The sequence below is a fragment of the Balaenoptera acutorostrata genome, chromosome 13, assembly GCF_949987535.1.
Source record: "Balaenoptera acutorostrata chromosome 13, mBalAcu1.1, whole genome shotgun sequence".
Classification (NCBI taxonomy): domain Eukaryota; kingdom Metazoa; phylum Chordata; class Mammalia; order Artiodactyla; family Balaenopteridae; genus Balaenoptera; species Balaenoptera acutorostrata.
The window spans coordinates 71725582-71749022 of NC_080076.1; the positions used below are offsets into that span (position 1 = coordinate 71725582).

The following is a 23441-nucleotide window of genomic DNA, read 5'->3' on the forward strand; positions in this document are numbered from 1 at the left end:
GATTAGCTCACAAATATCACACTTCATTAGAAAAAGCAAAGCAAACTCAAGGGAGTGGGAAGGCCTATTTCTTGCTCCCAAATTGTCACCACAGTTTTCTCCCGGGACCACCCTGGTTCTTCCTGAAGTTCACCCCAGATTGTCCCGCAGTGGCTGGTCCTAGGAAGAGCCTCGTGGGAAGTGCCCTGGAGCTACTTCCCCCATTCATACGGGAAACCAAGGCCCAGATAGGCTCATTCTAACAGAGCAATGAGAGGGCCACCCAGACTCACTGGGGTTTGAGGAACAAATACAAGGTGACTTTTGTCTTGCTCAAAAACTGCCAGCAGCTCCCTACCTCCTATGACATCAAAGTGTAACTCCTCTCTGGTACATCCGTACCTGGCACAGTATAGCCAACTCTGCTTCTCACCTCAGCAACCTCACAGCCACCCCTTCTCAACTCAGATTTAAACTCTCCATCCCCTAAATTAGGAGATTGGGATTAACATATACACACTACTATATATAAAATAGATAACTAATAAGAACCTACTGTATAGCACAGGGAGCTCTACTCAATGTTCTGTAACAGGGCTTCCCTGGTGTCGCAATGGATAAGAATTTGCCTGCCAATGCAGGGGACAGGGGTTCAATCCCTGGTCTGGGAAGATCCCACATGCCGCAGAGCAACTAAGCCTGTGCTCCACAACTACTGAGTCTGGGCTCTAGAGGCCGCGAGCCACAACTACTGAAGCCCGCGCGCCTAGAACCTGTGCTCCACAACAAGAGAAGCCACTGCGATGAGAAGCCCGCACACCGCAACGAAGAGTAGCCCCCGCTCGCCACAACTAGAGAAAGCCCGCATGCATCAACGAAGACCCAATGTAGCCAAAAATAAATAAATAAATAAATAAATAAAAATTAAAAAAAAAATTCTGTAGCAACCTATTGATATATGGGAAAAGAATCTGAAAAAGAATGGAGATATATACATATATATGTATAACTGATTCACTTTGCTGTACACCTGAAACTAACACAACGTTGTAAATCAACTATACTCCAATAAAAATTTCAACAAAAGCGAAAACAGAAACTCTTCATCCCAGCCACACGCTTCCTGATCACGCTCACCCCTGTGATTACTCCTCCCTGGAACTAGATGCACAGAACTCAGAAGATCGCGTTTTTACAACTTAAAATGCAGCTACCTCTCTTCTGGGGTGTAATTCTATCTCTGAACATCTTAAGCTTCCCAAAACCAGAAATGCAGCTGACGTGCCTAGGACAGTGCTGAATCTGCAGCAGGCACCCTGTAAACATCTGTCTGTGGATCGGCTGGCTGCTGACAAGTTTTTCCTAGTGTGGTGCTGTGCATAGCAGAGGGTAAGCAGGCCCAAAGAGGCAGGTCTTACAAGGCCCACAGCCTGGCACCCAGAAGACGACAGAGAGGGTAGTTTGGCTCAAGCAGAGTCAGGCGTTGCCAGGATACACTGCTGGTGGGAGGGTTAACTGAAACAACCCCTATAGAGGGTGATTTGGCGAGATCTGTGAAAATTTTAAATGCATATACCATCTGTTCCCACAATTCTACTTCTAGGAATTTATTTCTCAGATATACTTGTAAAGAGGTACATAATGACCCGTGTGCAAAATTATTCTTTACGGCAATTTTTTTGTAATAGCAAACAGCTGGAAAAAACCTAAATCTCTGGGGGCTGGTGTCCCACACAACGGAATTCTACCCAGCCATACCAAAGACTGAAGGTGCTTTATGCACAGATGTACGTTAAATTTAAGAGTAAAATGCAAACAGTACATACAGTCCTCATAATATGCCAGTATATTAAATATTAAAAAGAGGGCGGGAGATTTATAATGTGTATATTTGCTTATATGTGCATATTTACATGCATATCTCTGGAAAATTCCACAAAAAAAACTAACACGATGCTTGTGTGTGAGGAACAGAACTGGGGAAGGGGGAGAGGGAGGCTTTTCAATGTGTATTTTATACTTTTTGAGTTTTGAACCATGTGAATGTATTATTCATTCACAGAATTAAAGGACAGAAAGAGAGGAGGGCGGAGAAGGTTGTTCTGAGAGAGATTAGCTAGAGGGCTGTTTGGGGAGGTAGCCCCTTGACCAGAGCCCTCTGGGACTGAGGGGCTGCTTCGCTCAGCGGGTGTTCCCGGCCTCCAGCACAGTTGGAACAGGCTGAGCCAGCCCCAGGCTGTTTGTGGGTCAGAGGCAGTGTCACTTGCCAAAGGCAGGGTCACTCGCAGTCAAAAGTGTTTTCTTTTCTTCCTCCTCATCTTGAGATGGGTGGAGCTGCTCCCCTGCCACCATGGGTACCTCGCAGGAAAGTCAGCTCTTCCAGAAATGACCCTCTCATCTCCAAAGACCCTTTCCAAAGCCATCTGCGCCATGTTTGGGAAGATGCTTTCACAAAATGGTAAAATGCTTATGGTGAATGAAAATAAGTCTAAGAACAGCATGATCTCTCATAGTGATTTTCATTTCCTACCTTTGGGGATTTCCCAAAGTTCCTACAAGCATTTGTCACATTTACCATGAGAAAAGATACCTTATAAAAACTGTGACAACATTTTTAAGAGTCCCATCCTAACCCCTTCCTTCTGGGGAAAGTGTGGATCAGTGCTTTATTCTAACGTTCTCCGGGAGGCTGATCAATCCTCATGTCTGATTTTCGCGAGCTGAGGAGATCCAGGCGGGCTCAGGGCACCAGCTGCCATCTCTGGCACATGCCAGGGCTAGATAAATGTTTTGTTGAATGGGTGAGCAAATGGCCGAATGGACAGAGGGCTGGGTGGACAGAGCTGGGCAGCTCCCAGAAGCTCCTGCAAACGGTGGGGAGAGACGCCTGGCAAGAACAGCCAGAGGCCACTGAGAACAGGGCAGCCCAACCCCACCTCGCCCACCCCCACCTTCTGCCATTGTCAGGCAGCGTGCCAGTTACCAGCCCACCCCCCAACGCACCCCTTTCTCACTGCACACAGAACAGATGCCCATGGTGCTAAGTGGGCAAAGAGGGTCTCCCTCCCCGCCCTGTATCCCCCTTTGTATCTTTCTTCATCACAGCAGGATCTTTCTATGAGTTCTTTGGATAAAAGCCTCCAGGGCCTCCCTCCTGCCTGCACAATAAAGGCCCCACTCCCTGCCAGCACACATCAAACCAAGTCTGACTTCCCTGGAGCCGTATCTGGTTGTCGCCTGCTCCCCACGCCCACACCCGCCCCTCGTGTCACACTCCACTCCCCTGTTCTCCCTGGAACACACGCTGGGCCTCCGCAGGATTCACTCCGCCAGCCTGAACGCCCTTCCGGCCATGGAAACCTTTCTCTGCCTGGAAGGTTGCTGTTCATTCTTAAGACCTCATTTAAGGGTCGTCCTGAAACCTTCTCTTATTTCACCAGATAGAACTTTGCTCCCTCGTCTGTGTTCATAATTCGGCCCCAACAGCTGGCGCCACACGGGCGCACATCTGCTCACGTCCTCACGTGTGCTCTTCCCTGGGCTGGAGGCTGAAATCCTCAGCCCGCTCCTTATCATCTGTCACTCCCTGTGCCTGCCTGTGACAGGGGCTCTGAAACAAAACGGGACTGAATTGAAACTGCCCGACTCTTGGGTTGGTGTTTTTCTTCCTCCCCTCCCCTGTCCTTAGCCCCAAATAGCAGTGCTTCTCAAATGCAGCCTCCACACAGGCAGGAGCTGGAAGAGGGCCTGGTGCATGCTAAGCACCCAATAAATACTTGCTGAACTAAGATGTGAACTCCAACCTCGACTTCAACAGCCAGAACTACCTCTGTACCTGTAACAGAAGTCGTGTTTCTGGAAGGTTGGGCAAGCCAAAGGGAAGATATCCAGAAAGGCCCAGAGTGTGGTGCAGGTATCACAAAGGTAGAGAACGATGTCCTTTAATTCCTGTCGCCAAAGGAAAACACTGCATTATTCTCCTCCGCCCCCAGGGACAGCTCTGTAGAGGGTCTGAGACAAAGCTGACAAAGCCGGGGGTCCCCAACAGACAGGTGAACGCTGGAGGTCCGGGCAAAGACTGGCTGGTCCATCTCTAGAAGCACGATCTGGGGAGCTCAACCCAAGCCTCGGGTCTTGCTACTGTAGTTCCAACAGATGCACAGCTGGGGATCTCTAGGGTGACTTCTAGCTCTGGGCTAATACGATTCTCTCTCTCTTTTTTTTTTAAATTAAATATATATGTATTTTTTGATGTGTACCATTTTAAAAGTCTTTATTGAATTTGTTACAATATTGCTTCTGCTTTGTTTTGGTTTTTTGGCCACAAGGCATATGTGGGATCTTAGCTCCCCAACCAGGGATCGAACACGCACCCCCTGCACTGGAAGGCAAAGTCTTAACCACTGGACCGCCAGGGAGGTCCCCTGGGCTAATATGATTCTCTCTTGGAAGTTGAAGGAGAACCCATCCCTGAATCTGAAGACAGCGCCTGAGGTCCCGCACAGAAAGTACATCCCAGTGAGGACAAGAATAGCCCACCCCACTTTCCTTAGAGTTTGAAGCGCCTGTACAGAACAGGGAGTGCGTCCTCATAGGCTTCCCTGATTCTCACGATGACGCTAACAAGCAGGCTGGGATCTCCATTCCACAGATGAGGAGACTTATCTGTAGAGACTTCTCTGCGGTTCAGAGGGGTAACATGCCCTGCTCCCACAGCACTCGGTGTGCCCTTTTCTGAAACACTTGTTTAAGGCCTGTTTTCCCACGAGATCGCAAGCTCCAGGAGGGCAGCTCACAGCTGCTTTGTTCCTCCTCTATCTCTGGTGCTTAACACAGGGCCAGACGCACGTCCAGGCTCCTTAAACATTTACCTCCCATCTGTCATCCCCATTAGATTCTGAGTTCCACGAGAGCAGGCGCCATGTCTGCTTCTGCTCACTGCTTCACCTTCACGGCCCAGCCTGGGGCCTGGCACGTGCTAGGGGCTCCTCCACGCAAATCGGCGCAGTGGATGAAAGGCTCAATGAATAACGCACCCAGGAACCTGTCCACCTGAACTACGTGAAGACTAAACCTCCATCCTGTTCCCTCCGCTACTCCATAAATGAAGCTCCCAGTGAAAAGAGAAGGCCTGCTGAAACGCTCTAAACCTGTGTGATGGGAACAGCTGCCTGTGGGGTTGGGGTAAAGGGCTGTGAGCAGGGGAAGAAGCTGCTGGGCCTTCTACTGGCCAGAAAGAAGCTGGGCTGAAGGGCAACCTCACCAGAAGAGGCATGTCGCTGGGGGTCAGCCGGCCCCTCTCCTCAAGCTTCTGGGGTGTGGCGCAGGCCCCGTCCCCTTGCAAACCACAGTGCTGGAGGATATTGCTGAAGACCTGTGAAACACAAGAGATGACTCTCCCACATCCTGTCGAGCCAGCAGCTAGGACCCCCATCCTGCAGCGAGGGACTGGTGATCCGAAAACTGCTTGGAATCTTTAGAATATATGCCAGCATTCCTGGGACACCAGCTGAGACAGTGACCTTCTCAGAGAGCGGGATGAGAGTGGAATCTGTGTCAAAGTGGAATAATGGGGGCATCCTTCTTGCAGGATTGTGGTGAGGATTAAAATGACAAAATGTATGTAAATCCTGTGGATATTACCTGGATAGACTGGACAAGTGTATGGTGATGAATATTTAAGAGTTACAGTCAGTAACATATGTTTTTGGATCCCCTAGAGATGGCGATTTATGGGAACTATATTGAAATAAAAGACAAATCAACAGTGAGGGGAAAACAGAGCCCATCACAAAATCATGTAAGTATTTAACTGATTGTGCTATATTTTAAGTATGCTAGCATGTAAAATTCTAAGAGTTACTGTGAACAGCGGTTATCTCTTGGTGGTGGGATTATGGAGGAAGATTAATCTCCCTCTTTCTGTTTTTTTCTCCTTTTTTTTTTAATTTTCCAAATTTTCTACAGTGAACATTATTTCATCTGATTTGAGAAACGTACAGGGGTATCCTTAGAGGCAGATGGCTGTTGACAAACAACACAAAATGCACCCCAAGCTCTTTCTGTATGAGTGCTGGATAGCCCTTAGATTTCAGTCCTGTTCAAGAGAGGAAAGGATTAATTCAAAGGAGCGAGGTGAGGGGTGCAATACAGAGACAGTCTGGAGGTGTATCTGGGGTGGGGGTGGGGGGAATTTCTCTCAGACTCTTCCAGGAAAGTTGAGGAACATCAGCAGGTAGGAGAAGGGCTCTGCCTCCCCTGGGCAGGGCTGAGAGTCAGTCAGTACCTGAAGGATGGTGGGCATGGTTTCATCCAGGTCATTATAGTAACTTGGCTGTTGGAGAAAGATGTTTCCTGAAAAGAGAAGAGAAAAGTAGGAATTGGGAAAAGACAGTGAGGGTGGAGAGGACACAGTACAAATGGTTGCCAGCATGTTCTGTGACCTTTCTCCCCTTTCCTAAGCCTGCCTGCACTAAAGCAGTCTTGGCCCCGGCCCCGCTGGCACAGAGCTTTGGCCCAGCCTAGAAACTTCCCCAGGGTGAGGGAGGGACCTTGCTCAGTACAAGTTAACCTTTTAAGCACCTCTGCCCAGCAAATTACATAAAAGACCCTCCCTGGTCAACCAGCTCACCCTGCCATCCCCAGGGAATGATCACACTTGGGCACTGTGCTTTGTATGACAGCACTGGCTTTGTAAATGGGAGCTAGTCATCCAGGAAAATTAGGAGACAGGATCACTCTGCTCAAGAAACCTGGGTGCTACAATCCAGGAGTCTTGCCAGGCCAGGCCTCTAGTAATGTGAGGAGATTCTAGGGAGAAATTTCTCTAGAAATTCTCTTACCCTCTGCTTTTGAATCTGCTAGCCATACTAATCCCTACTCCAAGGTGAGAGGCCTGCCAGGGACCTGGAGATAGATCTACCACACATTTGCACTTATTCCTATAAAATGAAGCCCCTCTCCAAGTGTTCACTATCCTCCAAGTACTGCTGCTGTGAGTGCGGAGGTTAGAGCATACGGTAACTGGAACAGAAACTGAGTGTTCTGGCTGCCCAAATGGGTGGGGTAGTGGGGGAGGGAAGGAGGATCACAGCTAGCTGGGGGACATGATGATGCAAAATGCCACTGCCCTTAAGAAGAGGCCTGGGTTCCTCATCCCACTACAATCCCAGGACCTAAGGCTGGCTGACTGTCAGGGTGCTCTGACCTCTAGGTGTCCTCTGTCTTTGGGCAGGTCTGTCCTCGGTTGCCTTAATGATAACCCGGCAGCCCTCACCCTATCCTGGAGGATTTGAAAATGAATGAGATCAAAGGCCAGATGGGGCTGGGTGAGTAAGCGAATCACTAGGTGGCTGGACTTTCTGTAAGCACCTTCCTGGAGGCCGCTTCATTCCTTGATTCCAGAAAGCTGAGTTTTACCAGCAGGAGCTTCCTCAGCACCTCCCATCTGACCCCTCAACCTGTGAAGGTACTCCCTGACCATCTGTGCCCACGTGCTCCTGACAGGCGGGGAGTGACTGAGCTGTCTCCCCACCAACCTCTGCTCTTCCTCATAAAACCCTCCTAGCAATATCCTCAAGGGCAAGTTTGAACTCCTGACCATGGCACGAAGGGCCCGTAAGATCTGGCTTCTGCTGGCATTTCCGGCCACCCTCTTCCCATCCCTCGAATTGCATTCTTCCCTCACACCATCCTCAACCTCACACGATGAGCCCTGTCCCCTCCCTCTGCCTGCAGTGACCTCCCAGAGCTAAGTCCACCATAAGGCAGGTGTCACCCTCTCCAGGCAGAGTCTCCTGACCCAGGCATCAGGAGCAGGTCTCCTCCCATAATTCCCAGGCCACACAGCGGTCCTCACCACTCCTGGACCACCGAGCACAGGGGAAGGCACTCTTTCATAATACTTCCCATGCTTAGGCCTGAGTAACAGGGATATTTTATAAGCATCAAAATAGATCACATTTCACAATCTACCCTTGGGGTCTTCGGAGTCTCTTTCTTCTCCTTTATCTGACTCCAATGACACTGAAGATCTGACTTTTGATCTCTTAAAGAAATAATTAAAAAAGAAGGGACAGCAATGGCCTCCCTTGAAATGTCCCTTCTCAGACTGAAGCAGTTCAGAAACCCAGGGTGGATGCAAGGTATTGCCAAAGAGATCAGTGCTGTCCTCCACAGGGCCAAGGCCTCATATACTCCTGCTCTGGCAAGGCAGCTCCAAGAGAGTCTAACTGAAGAGCCCTGCTTTCACAATTACACTTGCTGATTCACAACACCAGCCTTAAGGTTGAAAAAAAAACGGGAGGCGGGGACAGGGCAAGGACTGGGCTTCTGCCCAAAGGACAATTGGCCAGTTCCCTTGCTCCCCCCTTGTCTCCTTTGTCAACCCTCTTCCAGCTGATCTGCTTTGCTCAAGAGCTTCTGTGGTAGAGAAAGTGGAGGCTGCCCCTCGCTGTGTCTCGTGTCTTCTGCTCAAGGGTTGGAAAGACAGCTAGTGTGTGTGTGTGTGTGTGTGTGTGTGTGTGTGTGTGCGCGCGTGCACGCGCGTGCACGCACACGTGTTGAAGGGTGTGGAAAAGGGGCCTGCAGACGGAGAGGCAGACAGACAGACAGACACACACAATATGAAGGGGCTCCTGATGCCTGATCCTGCCCTCTTTTCTGTGAACCAGCTTCTGTGAGCCAAAGAAAGGGCTCTCCTTAATAAGCCAATTTAGGGTTCTCAATCTGGGGATGAGAATATTCTAAAACAGCTCAAACTCTATGAGGGGGTATGTTTTCCTGGAGACAAGCTTTCTTCTGATTCTCAAAGGAGTCAGTGACCCAAAAGATTAGGAACCCCGGCAACAGGCGGAGCTCTCTCACACCACCCTCGCTTGTCTGGAAATGCGGCCAGAGAGCACCTCTGCCTGGACCCTCACAGCCGTCTACAGCCCACGGACCTAATGCTGCCCTTGCCTCTACTTACAACCCGCTCCCCCACCTCACGTTTTCTCCAGAGTCGTTAAGACTCCTCCCTCCAGCTGACCTCACTAAGCCCCACTTTACTCCCAGATGTGTCCTTTTCTGCCCCAGCAGCCCAAGCAGGCTCTCACCTTCAAACCCACACTGAAGCCCTGGCATCCTCCATGGCCTCCCGTCACCACCCTCCCCACCTGCATGCTGCCAGATTAACCTTGTCGCCAGATGGCTCCCCGCCCTGCTCCAAGCTCCTAGAGGCTCCCACAGCCTGGTCACAGTAAGAGCCCACACTTACCAAGTGCCTGTAACGTGCCAGGCTCTGTGCTGAGCACCACCTCATATTTAATCCCCACGACCATCCTACAAGTTGGTCTTCCCTTTCTTCAGGTGAGAAAACTCAGGCTTAGAGTGGCTAACTGACTTGGTCAAGGTGACATAGCCGGGACTAGAGCTGTGGATTGGGCAGTTCAACTCTAGAACCTGCCTTCTTAGCCACCAAGCGATACTGCTCCCCAAGTGCCAAAGCCTGGCATGGAGCCCTCCTTGATCTGGCCCCAGCTTCCTCCCCTGGCTCCTGCGCTGCCCTCCCAGAATGCTCCACTCCAACCAAACCGGCCTAATAATTGTTTCTCTAACTAATCGTGCCTGCTTTTGTGCACTCACCCCAACCTCTGTCTAGAGTATAATTATTAAGGGTCTTTCCCAGGGAAAATAAAAGAAATTAACTGATGATCAGGCAATAATTAGATTTGAATGAGAAACCAGAGGTCGTTCCAATGAAAAAGCTGGATGTGAAATTTCATACACATTATGCTCTAATATGTTTTTAAAAAAATACAAAGAGAAAAGACTAGAAGGGAATAATCACCAAATCATTGTCTCTGGTTGCAGGAATTTAGTAATTGCTTTCCTGTTTCTTTACACTTTATATTCTTTCAAAATTTTCTAAATTAACATATATTACCTTTATTATTGCGGCGGGGGGGGGGGGAAGGAAGGAAGGGAAGAAGACATTTCTAGGGATAACTGAGCTCTGTAACTGGGCATTTGGAAGTCTTTATCCTACAATCTCAGGGTGAGGAGTGCTGACAGGGGTGTCCAGGGTGAGTAGCTCTCCGTGCCAGTCCAATGCCATGAGTGGCTATTCAAAGACGAGTCCACTGCGGCACTGTTCCCTCTGTAACTTCCCAACAAAGCTTCCGCCTCTGAGTGAAACTTCCAACCCATGGCCTCCTGATGGGATCCAACTGCTGATGTCTGTTCCCTTCACAACCCCAAAGGGTCCTCCCTGAACTCCGCCCCAATCTGTTCTCAGCAGCAATGCAAATCTCGACATTTCTGAGGCAGCCCCATCACCCCTGAGGCAGGGAGTGGCCAAGGGCAAGAGCTTGAGACTCAGGCCCAAGTGACAATCCCAGCCTGGCCACTCATTAGTCACGGCCTCTCAGGCAAGTTCCTTACATTTAACCTCAGTTTCCTTAACTGTAAATGGGGATGATGACACCACTGACATCACAGGGTGACTGGGAGGATCAACTGAGATGACATATGAGGAGCGTCGGCAGAGTCACCAGTGAGCACTCAAATAACCGTTAGCTGTCGCCACCGTTCTTACTCTCATTGCCGAAGCAAACTCCCCGACTCCTTCGACTGTTTGACATATGGCCTAATGCTAGGACTCCAAGATCCTGGAGCAGCTGCGTGATACCCATTTTTGTCTCCACTCTCCCACCGCCACTTAGTCACTTCTTTCAGAGTTGACACACACGTCCACTAAGACATTTCCAAGCACCACCCACTGCTGCTGCTCTGAATCCCCCTGTGCTCATCCGGGCGCCCGCCTTTGGAATGTGGGGGCCATCTCTGTGCCCCCCCGCCCTGCCGTCCCCAGGCCACAGGCCCTACTCACCTATCATCTTCTGCAGCAGCGGGGAGTTGCCTTTTCCAAAGAGCACGCAGAGGTCCAGGATCTTTGGGATGTCAAACAGGAAGTTGTTGTAGAGGATTTCTCCAAAAGCAGAGGGGGAAATGAAGTGATCCTAAGGAACAGTGCAGAAAGGATGAGAGACTTTCCAAAAACACGTGCATTGCAGGGTAATAGCAAGCTCACAAGAAACAACCTTCAGGTCCATCAGCAGGGGCCTGGCTAACAGAAGAAGCTCTGTCCACACCACGGATATGTCTGAGCCTAGTGGACTGACCTGGAGCAGTGGTCACACTTCATCTTAATGTAAACAGAAGCAACAGCTCACTATAAAACCATCAGCTGGGGAATCATTCTAAAATATTTATGTGTAAATCACCATGATGTCTGGGATTGTTTAAAATACTCCAAGAAAAACAGAAAACTCAGAGGGAGGGAGCAAACAAGATGTTGATACCTGTTGAACCCAGGTAATGGGTACGTGGGAGTCATTATACTTTTGTGTATATTTGAAAATTTCCATGCTAACAAGTTAAAAAAACAAAAAAGCAAGATACTATTTTTAAAATAAATATGTGCGCACACACACACATTGAAAGGAAAAAAGTTTCCTGAAGGAACATGCACCCTGACAGTGGTCATTTTGAGGGGAGGGAATTTTGTGGATGACTTTCATTATCTACAAAATATTTCTGTTATGTTTGAGTTGTTTAGAGACAGCATTATTATTTTTAAAATCAGGGGAAAAAAAAGTAAAGGTTTTTAAAAAGCACATAAGAGTTCCTCTAAAAACTCAGAATCAATGTTTTCGCCCTCTGACGCACAAGGAGGGCACAGTCACGCGCCACCTGGCACAGGGCCCTCGGCTCCCCATCGATGAAAACATTGGGTGTAACGCAGGCGACCCGGTGACTGAGAGGATAAGGGAGGTGGCACAGATTTCTTCCCCAATGGTGGGAATAAAAGCAGAGGGGAGACAGAGGAAACATGATACTTCCAGAGCCTTCCTTCCCAGGGGTGAGAGCCTGGCACAGAGGTGTCAGGTGGCGGTGGTGACCTGTCACGGGATCCGTGGCTTACTTTGGATTCCTTGTGAGTGGACATGCGAAGGAAGGTGAGAAAAACACTTCGGTGGAGGCGCTTCTCCATGTCAACGACCTCAGGGGCCGGGGCCACCCACTCGTCGAACTTTCGGGGGACATAGTGCAGGTAGGAGTCCAGGCACTTCTGCAGAGTCTCGTCGAAGACAACCTAAGCCAGGCGACAGAGGACAGCAAGGGCTCGTCACTGAGGCCCAAGGGTGTGTGGGTAGACTGTGCAGGGCTCACGGCCCATCAGCCCTGGACTGTGGCAAACACTCCAACCCCAAGGGACCAAAGAGGTATAAATGAGCCGAGGGCTAAACACGAGTTTCTAAAAATGACGTGTTGGAAGGCGTTGTGTAAACATCATTAAGACTGTGATACAAGTCAGAGCAATCCAAACCACAATTTGCTGTTAAGGATCCAGTGTAAGAAGTAGAGAAAAAAAGCATCTCCTGGGAGAGAAAAACAACAGCACCCAACCAATGGCATGTCATGTGCTTTGTCTTAGCGTGAATTTTGATAGAATGTTACCTGGCACCAGAATTTATCGTGAGGCAGGGCCAGGAGCCAGTCGAGGTCATTGGCTACGAAGGTGGCGCGTTCCAGGTACTCCTCCACTAGGGCGGGAATGTTGTCTTTAGGGGGCGGTTTGTATAACACAAAATACCGGTCTGCCTTCTGCTCGGGGTGCTACGGATCCAAAAACCACGTGTTAACGTGGCAGAGGTTAGTCAGTGAGGGCCCATTTGCCAACCCACAGCAATGACAACACTGGGCTGTTCCAACCGGTGACTCTCAAGCATAAAGAACTGAGTGTCTCTGACAAAGGGGGCTTGGTTGCAGCCAGGGAACACCAGGCGGGCATTAAATACCATGTTTTTTGGAGAATATTTAATGACATGGGGAAAGGTTAAGGGAAGAAAAAGCAGGACACAAACCTCTCTATTTTATATAACCAGTTTGGGGAGTAAAAAAAAAGTACACATATTTAACACATTCACACACTGGTACAGATTTTTTTTAAAAGTGTGTGTGGGGGGGTGGCAACCCCCCAAAGCTAACAGTGGCTATCTCTAGTGGAAGGGATTATGACTTGACTATATTCTCCCATTAAAAAAAGAACATGTATTATTTTTAAATTATTTTTTTAAATCATACAAGTGAGGCATGAGCATCTTTTCTTTCAAAAACTCACAATAGTACAGAAAGGTGAGTCGCCTGGCCCATACCCCCAGCCCCTGTGTCAACCCAGAGGTAACCCCTCACCATTCCCTGAGCATCCTCACAGACCTTTTCTAAGTATTTACATTAAAATGTGCCCATATGAGGCATTTGTTTGGGCCCATTTTCATCTTTCTGACACAAACAGTATCATACTGTACATATCACTGTGCTATATACCCTTTGTATAATCAGAAAAAAACCTCAGTAATTTTTTTTTCAAAGATGCTAATCAGGTAATTGCAGGTCTCAGCTTAGCATCACAAGCTCTCTCTTCCAACCCTTACCTTGCCATGAACAAATCTTACTTTGTTCACCATAAAGAAGAGAAGATGAGCTCAGTTTTCTCTTCTGACTACATAAGGGCTGCTTTCTCTGGGGGGGAGGTGATAACAGGAAGAAGGCTGGGCTGCGTCTCAGCTATTATCAACCACAATCCACCCACTTCCAGGTCTGTCAATCCAAGGGGGGGACAGGAGAACCACAGCTGATTGGTCAGTCTCCTCGAGAACCACCTACACCTCCCAACTGCCTAACGCAAGTTTGCAAACTGGGGTCTTTGAGTCCCGCAGAATTCCTTGGGGGTCACCTGCCAGGTGGGTATTCAGGACCCGTCCCATTTAAATCAGAATTTATACAAAAGGAATCCTGCAGCCTGAAACAAGTTCAAAACTACTCTCTAGGCCCTAATTTCATCTCCTTGGTTTTCGAGTTCCCCTCCTGCCTTTGTCTGTTGACATCTCACCTCTTAGGTCACTTCTCAGGCCAGGCTACTCACCCCACTCGTCCAGCAGACACACACATACACACACCCCTGAGACTCTACCTCCCTGCAATCCTACACATTTACTGGCACCCTGCTGGGCACATGAAGAAAGGCATCCGCGTGCTTCCAGAGCCCACTCTGCAGAGGGGAAGATGCACATCTAAGCTATCAAATGAGCACAACACAGACAGCTCAAACCCGGCAGAGGGACTGTGAGATTAACTGCACCTGGAGGATGAGGGGCCGCTTCCCAGGGTCGGCAGCATCTGAGCTGGCCCTTGGAGGATGAGAAGGATTTTTAGGTGGAAAACACAGTATTTTTATGGAGGCATAAAAATGGGCCATTTAAAAAAAAAAAAAAAGGGCACAGATTGCACCAGGCGGTGGGAGATGGATTTGGAGGGAGAGATGCTAGAAGGATAATAAAAGCCATCACTCACGAAGGACCTGCCCTGTGTCGGCTGCTGAGTAGGCCTGTCCCCGAGCCCATTTCTTTTTTACCTACAACAACTATTTCAAAGGGAGACAGTATTCTCCCCATTTTACAGAGGAGGAAACCAAGACTCAGTCAGATTCAGGAACTTTGCCAAGGTCACAGGGCTAAGGAAGCAATTGAGGCAGTATTTGAACCAAACCTGACACTGCAGACCTACTAAATGACCTAAGGTACCACGTGTCACCCTGGTCTCACTGCTCATCCTTCTCACCCCAGCTCTGACCTCACCTCCTCCAGGAAGTCTCCCAAGTCCCACCCTGACTAGGTTAGGGGTTTCACCCGGTCTCCCCAACACCTGCACTCTGTGCTTCCCCGACTGTAGCACTTGTTAAATTGTATCAGAAGTGCTTGCAGATCCGTGGTTGCTGTGGAAGGGGACAGAGGAAGGGATAGATTATAGGGGGGGGGCACCAGGACACTTTCGGGAGTAGTAGAAATGTTCATTATCTTTTTTTTTCTGGCCGTACCACACAGCATGTGGAACTTCCCCGACCAGGGGTACCAGGGATCGAACCCATGCCCCCTGAAGTGGAAGTGCAGAGTCTTAACCACTGGACCACCATGGAAGTCCAGAAATGTTCATTATCTTGATTATGGTGATGGTTTCAAGGGTGTATGCAGATGTCAAAACCAATCAAATCGTATACTTTAAATAAATACATGCAGTTTATTGTCCTCCAATGATACCTCAATAAAGTGATATAAAAGGGAGGGCCTGCCTTCTCCTTCTCCCCCACTACCCTGCAGGTCTCTGGAGGGAGTCTAAGTCTTGCTCACCACAGCAGTCCCAACCCCTAGAACAGTGCCTGGCATCGAGCGGACTCTCCATATACATTTGCTGATTGAACAAAGGAATGCATGGAGGTAATGAAGGACCAGATCCTGCCAGGGTCTCTGAAGGACCTTCAATGCCACGCTCAAGAGTAGGGGCCATGGGGCTTCCCTGGTGGCGCAGTGGTTAAGAATCCACCTGCCAATGCAGGGGACACTGGTTCGAGCCCTGGTCTGGGAAGATCCCACATGCCGCGGAGCAACTGGGCCCGTGAGCCACAATTACTGAGCCTGCGCGTCTGAAGCCTGTGCTCCGCAACAAGAGAGGCCGTGATAGTGAGAGGCCCGTGCACCGTGATGAAGAGTGGCCCCCGCTTGCCACAACTAGAGAAAGCCCTCACACAGAAACGAAGACACAACACAGCCATAAATAAATAAATCAATTAATTAAAAAAAAATCCCATGACCATCTCAATAGACAATAGAAAAAGCATTTGACAAAATTCAACATCCATTCATGATAAAAACTCTACTTAAAATTAAAAAAAAAAAAAAAAAGAGTAGGGGCCATTGGGGACTTCCCTGGCGGTCCAGTGGTTAAGACTCCATGCTCCCAATGCAGGGGGCATGGGTTCGATCCCTGGTCAGGGAACTAAGATCCCACATGCCGCATGGTGCAGCCGAAAAAGAAAAAAAAAAAAAAAAGAGTAGGGGGCATGGAAGATTCCAGGGCAAGGAGCAGCAGGCTCCAACTGTATCTTCCACTCTTCAGGCCTGGCTTAGGTCCCACTTGCTCCATGAAGCTTTCTGAACATTCTCTGCCCATCAAACTTCTGCTCTGTTTATCTTGATAAGAAACCGTTTGGGACTGTTCTCCAAATGCTCCACTTATATGAGTCTTGTCTTTCTCAAGAGCTCATTCACCCACTTTGGCCCAAGACTTGATTTCTTTTGGATCTTCAATAGTAAGTATGTGCATCTGCACGGTAACTACTCAATAAACATTAGCTTCAGCTATCACTCTGCAGAGGCAGCATGATGGCTGTCCCTTTGCTGGAGATCTTCTTCTCCCAAGTTGGGACTAAAGAGACAAATACAGGGTGGGTACATCTCTGAGGACAATCTTTCAGGAGCTGCTGGTGGCCTGCAGCACAGCCAAAAGACTGCTCCTCAATCAAGCAGCTGTCTTCCTTAGCTCGTCTCTCTTCCCACCCTACACCCCATTCATAATGCCGCTGTCACCGTCACAGCTGTCATCACCGTCTTCATTGAGTGCTCACTATGTCCTAGGTTCAGTGCTAATTCACAGGCATCTCATTTAATCCTCACAACCACCCCTGCAAGGCTGGTTCTACTGTTACCCTTTTTTGGATCCTGAGGCTTAGAGATGTTAAGTAACTTGCCCAAAGTCACAGGGCCAAGTCTGTGTGACATTAAACACAAAGCCGGGCTCCTTAACTCTGCTTCCACCCCAGGTGGTTGGTGTAGGAGTTAGGCTCTCAGGAGTCCAGGCCAATAGACTCAGGTCCTCCTGCCAGGTCCACCCTCCTCCCATTGCTCTGCCCGGCTAGTGCTTATTCACCCTTCAATACCCAGTTCAGGATCCCCCTCTTTCTGGAAGGAGTCCCTGGCAGTGTGTGCTCTCCCACCACCCTAAGACCTCCCCGTACCCATACACCCCGCTGGTCTGGATCAGCAGCCTGGACTTCCTTCCATCAAATCCTGATCATGCTGCAGAGAACTACCAGTCTGCTTTCTCCCCTCAAGGGCAGGAACCACGTCTTTTCTCTTTGTAGCTCCAGTGCCTGTCACAAAGCGTGGCTAGGGTCCTTGACTCATTTACTGAATGTCTCCTGAGAGCTACTACGTGCCTGGCACTGGAAAACCAGAACAAAGGGAAGGGCCCGGTCCCTGCTCCCACGGAGCCCACAGTCTAGCAGCCCAGGTGTCCAGTACACGGGGAAGGACTGAGGTGGGAAATCAGACCCAAGGAACCTGTCTCCACCGGCGCCGTCCAACAGAACCTCTGCAGTGACAGAACTGCTCTAGACCTGGTCCGTGCTGGCCAATACAGTAGGCTCTCACCACATGGGACTATTTTAACTTAAATGAACTAAAACTAAATTAAAAATCCAGTTCCTCAGTTGAACTAGCCACAATTTCAAGAGCTCAAGCACCACATGTGGTGAACAGCTAACATATTGGACAGAACAGTTCTCGATTTTCTGATCAATAACCCCCTTACATAAAAAGATTATGAATACAAGGATATATTGTACAACACAGGGAACACAGCCAACATTTTATAATAACTATAAATGGAATATAACCTTTAAAATTGTGAATCACTATGTTATACACCTGAAACATATGATGTTGGACATTGACTCTACTTCAATTAAAAAAAAAGTTATAAAAAAGAAACAAGAGGCTTTATAGCAGAAAGGTTAAGGGTATGGGCTCTGCGGGCAGCCTAGCTGTGTTCCCATCCTGGCTCCCATAATTTTCCAGTTTTATGACCCTGAACTTTTAGTTTCCTCATCTGTAAAATGGGGACAACCAAAATGCCTACTCAGAGGGCTGTGGTTTGGCTTACATGCCAGGTGAAAGGTTTGGCCCATAGCGAGTGCTCTATAAATATTAAGTACTATTATTAGAGAGTAGTTAGGAAATAATAGGAAGCCATCCAGAAAGCAGGAAATAAAACACCAAGCTCTTGTTTCCCACAATTTTACTCAAGCTCCCAGAAAATACTTCCTCCCACCTTGTTCAAGTAAGCTCATATTCTTGGGAAAACAGCAAGGGGGTATGGGAACTCCAGTCCCCGCGTCTGTCTCCTTCTCCAGCACCCTGGCACCTCTCTGCGGCTCTAATCTCTCCCCACAGCTGGTAATCGGCATGCTCACAGCCTCCTTAATTTTCAGTCTCACAAGCCCTGCCAGGTCTGTGTGTGGCGCTTCTCAGCCCGTTCAGAACTGACCTCTGAAATCAGTGTGCCCCGCCAAAGTGGACAGCAGCTGGGACAGCTCTGAAAAAGGCCCATCTGAAACCTGAGCACCTCCCACAGCGTCCAATCCCCAGACCCAGCTTTGGGCCAGCCCCTCCGCTAGGCCAGCTCAGGCTGAGTCAGAACTGCCATCAGACTTTGATTCAAAATGAAATGCTTTGCGGGCAAGGTGTGGGGTGGTGACATGGAAAATACCACTCAAATTCAAGCTGCTCGGAAAGGAAATTTCTACACTGGGCCTGGAAGGACCTAATAGCGTCCCGACTACTGAATTACAGACTGTGGCCCTTGGGTCATTCTAGAACAGATAAAGAAGGAATTTACTTTGTGCTTCTGAAATTGCAAGAATGATAATATCAGGCTGAACGGCCTCAAGGCACCGGCTCACCAGCGCTGGTGAAGTCCTCAGCTTCCCTGTCTTCAGGTCCTTGTGGGTGATCTGGAGTTGGTCCAGGGGCAGAGCTGGCATTGTGCTGCATTGACCCTCCTGAAAGGAATATGGATGGGAAGAAGACAGCAGACACAGAGGCTCCTGGGGGCAGGGGCCTGCTTTGGGGCTGATCCCAGAGCCAGGAGAGAAGCTTCAACCTCTGGCCTCAAAGGCTTCAAAGGCCTGGTTCCTGTACCTACTAATCTAGACCAAAGTGACTTTTTTGCCTAAAGCAGCAGTTATCAGCTGAGGAGGAAAACACTCCCCAGGTGACTCTTGATATATTCCCACCCAATTTGAGAAGTACTGGTTAAAAGTACCTAGATTATCTTTATTATGGCTCCAGGTCCGTGCCCTCCTTGGCCTGTGAACTCTGTGAAGACAGTACCTGGGCTCTCCTTCTCTTGCTACCTTTCCTGTGACAAGCATAGGCCTGATACAGAGGTGGCTTCATCAAATATTTCATGAACAACTGAATATGAGGATACTTTTCTTACCACTCTAACCAGATTTTAAGTCTTTTGGGGGTTGGAGCCATGGGCCTTTCTTCACTTGCAGAGGGAGTTAAGAGTTTACAACCTTTCTAGTCTTCAAGGAAGAAGGACATGGATAAACAGGAGGACAAGGGAGGTCAACAGAATTCACAGAAAACTGCCAGAGCGAGCTCCTTTCTAGAGAGGCACAAACTGGCCTCAGAGTCAGTGAGCAGCAGACATCACGTCTCCTGTCTTCCCATCCAATGCTCTTTTCTCAATACAACTTGGCCTGACCTGCGGAAGGACATGCGTATTGGCTGAATCATGGCACAGAAGTGACTCAGGCCTCAGACATGCCACAAAAGGCCAGCACAGTCTCAATGACGACATGAAGACATATCAAGGCTGGGATGAGGAAATCATCACCTCCTGAACCCTCACAGAGGAGCTGAAGGGCACGGTCAGCCATGAGTTACTGGAGTCCCAGATCTCAGATATTAGGCCTGGCCCTGGTGTTATGAAGACAGACTGATAAAGCAGGGTCTCTGCCCTGGGGGAGCTTCTGATCCAATAATAATAATGACAATAGCAGCAGCGGAAACATGCTTCTCATGTGCTGGTGCTCTTCTCAGTGCTTTTCTCAGCATGAACTCGCTTTATACACCTTAAGTTGCTTTACATGTATTAATGCTGGTAACAACTCTAAGGTTGGTACTCTTATTACCTTCATTTTATCAATGAGGTAACAGAGGCTTGGAGAAGATAAGAAACTTGCCCTAGGTCTCAGAGTTAGTGGCTGGTGAAGCAGGCTGGCTCTTAAACATTCGCTGTACTGAGTCTAGTGCACTTGAGCTGGTGGGGGCTGTGGCTGTCGGAGAAGCATTTCTAGAGGAGTGCCTGAAGGCTCAGGAGAGCCTGAGTTGAGTCTTGAGAGTGGAGACTGGCCAGGGAAGAAGGGTGTCCCAGGCAGAGGAAACGGCAGGAGCAAAGGTAAGGAGGTGGGAAGCAGCTTGGTATACAAGGAACCTTGGTTCAGGAGCTGCTTTAAAGACTGTGAAGATATCCATCTTCACATGGGATGCAAAGAGAGAGGTCCAGTCTGTCTAGTCCTCGAGGCTTGTTCCAGCTCTAGGATCTCAGTGGATAGTGGATCAGACACATGGTCCCCGTGTCTGAGCTTTCATCTTTCACCTTTGCAAAATGTAGATAACACCATCTGTTGTATATACATTACTACTAATCAGTTACTATCTTACTAGCCTTTTGCAATAACCCAGATAAGAACGACAAGGATTATTATGCTCAGATGTCCAAAGAGGGGCCCTGATTTGCTCAGGTAAATACATGAGTGGCCAAGTTGAAACTGAAGCCCAGCTCTTATGCCTGGGCACCTGGGTCTCTTGTGCTGAATATGCTAAAAATACTTCTTTCCTAACCCCTCAGCGATGCTGGGAGGGCAGCTAGAAACATCAGTGGTCAGCTCACCAGTGTAGAAGTCACAAGCCCAGTCCTTTCCATACTCACCTTCCAAAGACAGTAATGGGAGTGTCCAGTGTGGGGACCTAGGGTGGGGAAAGAGTCATAAGGAGGAGGCGGCTCTCCACCCTTATAATTCTAGGCCCCATAGTTCAGGCCTAGACAGGTAGAGACAGCACCTGCTTTTGGAAGAAATCTACTCCTACAAGCCAGTGCCTGTAAGGGTAGTTCAGACCCAGGCTGGTGTGATGGTTGAAAGAGAAGTTTATAGTTCTACAGCCTGGGTTCAAATCCTGGCTCCATCCTACCCATGTTGAGACCTTGAGACAGTTCCTTAACTCCTCTAAGCCTTGATTTCCTCATCTGTAAAATTGGGATGATAACAGTACATAATCTCATAAGCTCTCAGGGTTGACATGAGAAGTAACCAGTACTAAGTCATCAGGATAGTACTTGGCACATAATAAGCACTCAGTAAAGTTCACTTGTTGTTATTATTCAAGTCCCAATCATAAGCAGAGCACTTTGGGCTTCCTCAGTTACTCGACAAACACTAACTGAATACATTCTGGGTCCTGGGCATGTAAATGACTATCATTCCGTGTTGTTAGAGCTGTAACTGGAAATTTCCAGAACAAGCACAGCAGAGAAAGGAAGGATGTCACAAAGAAGATGACTTACAACCTGGCTGTTGAAGGATAGGAGGAAAAGATGAAAAGGAAGGACATTCCAAGCAAAGAGCAAGCATGAGTAAAGGCTCAGAGCCTGTGGCTTTGAAGGAAGAGGGAGACATTTGGGATGGCTGAAAACACAGGTCAGAGAGGGGGTGACAGAAGTGGAGAGAAGAGGTTGGATAGGAAAGATGGAGCCATTTTAAAAAGAGCCTCAAATGCTATGCTGAAGATTTTGGACTTTCCTTTGAAGGCAGTGAGGCGTCATTTAAGTAGAGGAGAGACACCATCAGAAAGAGAAGATAATAACCTGGTGCAGGAGAGGCCTTCTATGAACCACTGGAGGGCAAAAACTGTGTTAATTAACTGTGTTAATAGGCCATTCAAAGAGTTTTTGAGTACCTACTATGTGCCAGGCACTGAAGCCTGCCTGGAGAATCCTAAGGCGGGCAAGTAACAGACCTGATTCTGCCCTTCATAGAGTTTACAGTCTTGATGGTTAAGACAGACATGAACCAGACAGCCATACAAACAAGTAAAACTCAACATCGTGAGTATGCTATGCAGGTAAGGCCCTTGGGACTATGACAGCATTTAACAGAGAGAACTAACTTGAGGGAGAGAGGATGTCAAGGAAGTTTTGAGTTTTCATCTCAAGTATGAGTAGAAATTAACTAGGCAACGACTGGACTCTAAGTTCCAAAAGGATAAGGACAATGATCATGATGATATCTGTGCCCCACCAATGCATCCTCAGTGCCAAGCAGGGCAGTAGATGCCAAAAATTAGGAAAGGGCCCCATATTGACCAATTTCAATAAGTCCTGGGAGCATCCCCAGGGATACTGCTGCCTCAGTTTCTGTCTTCACCCTTCTGGTCTCAATTCAATATTACTCTTCTCAGAGACCTTACCAGACTGCCCTATCTAAAGTATTCACTCCCCTAGTTACTGTCATATCTTTAATTACCTAGCGCATTTATTTGTCGTTGACTGTCTCCGCCCATTAGACTGTAAGCTCCATGAGGGCGGGAGCCTTGTCTGTCTTGCTCTGTTTGTATCCCCAGTGCCTAGATCTGTGCCCGGCACATAGAAGGCGCTGGACATACATTTGTTGAACGAATTAATGAACGCTGAGGAAACTGAAGCTCGAGGTGAAGTGGGAGGATCGTGACTCGTCCAAGGCCAAGGTCACTCTCGGGCCGATCCTCCAATCCGAGACTCTAAGCTCTGGCGGCCTAATTGGGCGGGGGGCGGTGGAGGGGTAGGAGGAACGGGGCGACTCGCGGCCCCTGGGGCAGCGTAACCCTTAGCCCTGCCATGTAGGCAGGGAGGCCCGAGGCCGCGTAAGGCACGGCTGCGGCCCTTCCCAGGCCCGATGCCCCACATCTGGCAGGGCCCAGCCACGCACTCACCTCGGCGGCTCCCCTGCCGGCGCTGTACCGCCGCCGCCACAGCCGCCGCGGTCCACGATGACAGCTCCCACAGCGCCGGCACTTCCGGGGTCAAACTGAGATTCCGCAGGCGCAGACAGGAAGCCTCGACCCGGCCCCGCCCCCGAAGCCAACTACTGCCGGGAAGCCGGGCCCGGGGCCACGCCCCCAGCCGCAAGACTCTGCCCCCATAAGGAACAGCCTGGCTGTAGTCACGCCCACTGTCCCCCCCTTAGCTCCGTTCTTGCTTTTGCAGAGCGAATGGAAGGTGGGTGGAGAGCAGGTATGGTTCCACCTCTTGGTAAAAACAAGTATGGTACCTGGGTTCTTTAGGATCCCAGGCCTCCACCTCCTTCCTTAACCTACTCAGTCATAATCTCAAGTCCAGGAGGAATTCTGCAGCTGAATACTGCAAGCTGTGTCAGAACACTGAATGTTTCCCTTTATTGGCATCATTTTTTCAGGGAAACTGAACATCCAACGATATGGAAGGGACAGAAAAAAAAGTGCCAGTAACTCCATGTTTTTTTCTTCTGGCATCACATCCATTGGGCACACAGGAAATATAATTTGTATCTTGGTGGTTGGTTGGAAGAAAATAATGTGTGGCAGCCTTTGGTACAGAGAAAGCTTAAAATAGCACTTCCGGCAAAAGGGTATGGATTGGTTTCATCATTCCCGATGGGTATTAATATCACTGAAGTTTTAGAGCTAAATAACATGACTATAAAAAGAAAAACATCCAAT

General features: G+C 48.8%; 1 protein-coding gene across 8 annotated transcripts in view; it reads right to left on the minus strand.

Moving 5' to 3' along the window:
* The window catches only part of ASCC2 (activating signal cointegrator 1 complex subunit 2), a 41456-nt gene extending 18645 nt beyond the window's left edge, over positions 1 to 22811 (minus strand). For 2 of the 8 annotated variants that reach the window (XM_057526443.1, XM_057526438.1), the window contains exons 1-8: positions 22677 to 22811; positions 18599 to 18697; positions 12481 to 12639; positions 11945 to 12115; positions 10850 to 10979; positions 6266 to 6333; positions 5243 to 5353; positions 3815 to 3927 (exon numbers count right to left, since the gene is read on the minus strand). In XM_057526443.1, the coding sequence (XP_057382426.1) occupies positions 3815 to 3927; positions 5243 to 5353; positions 6266 to 6333; positions 10850 to 10979; positions 11945 to 12115; positions 12481 to 12639; positions 18599 to 18679 (833 nt within the window). In that variant the 5' untranslated portion in view covers positions 18680 to 18697; positions 22677 to 22811. Of the gene's footprint in view, positions 1 to 3814; positions 3928 to 5242; positions 5354 to 6265; positions 6334 to 10849; positions 10980 to 11944; positions 12116 to 12480; positions 12640 to 18598; positions 18698 to 20640; positions 20679 to 22676 lie in introns of all 8 variants that reach the window. The other 6 variants (XM_057526446.1, XM_057526444.1, XM_057526439.1 and 3 more) reach the window with 5 other exon arrangements.
* Positions 22812 to 23441: the final 630 nt, after the last annotated feature.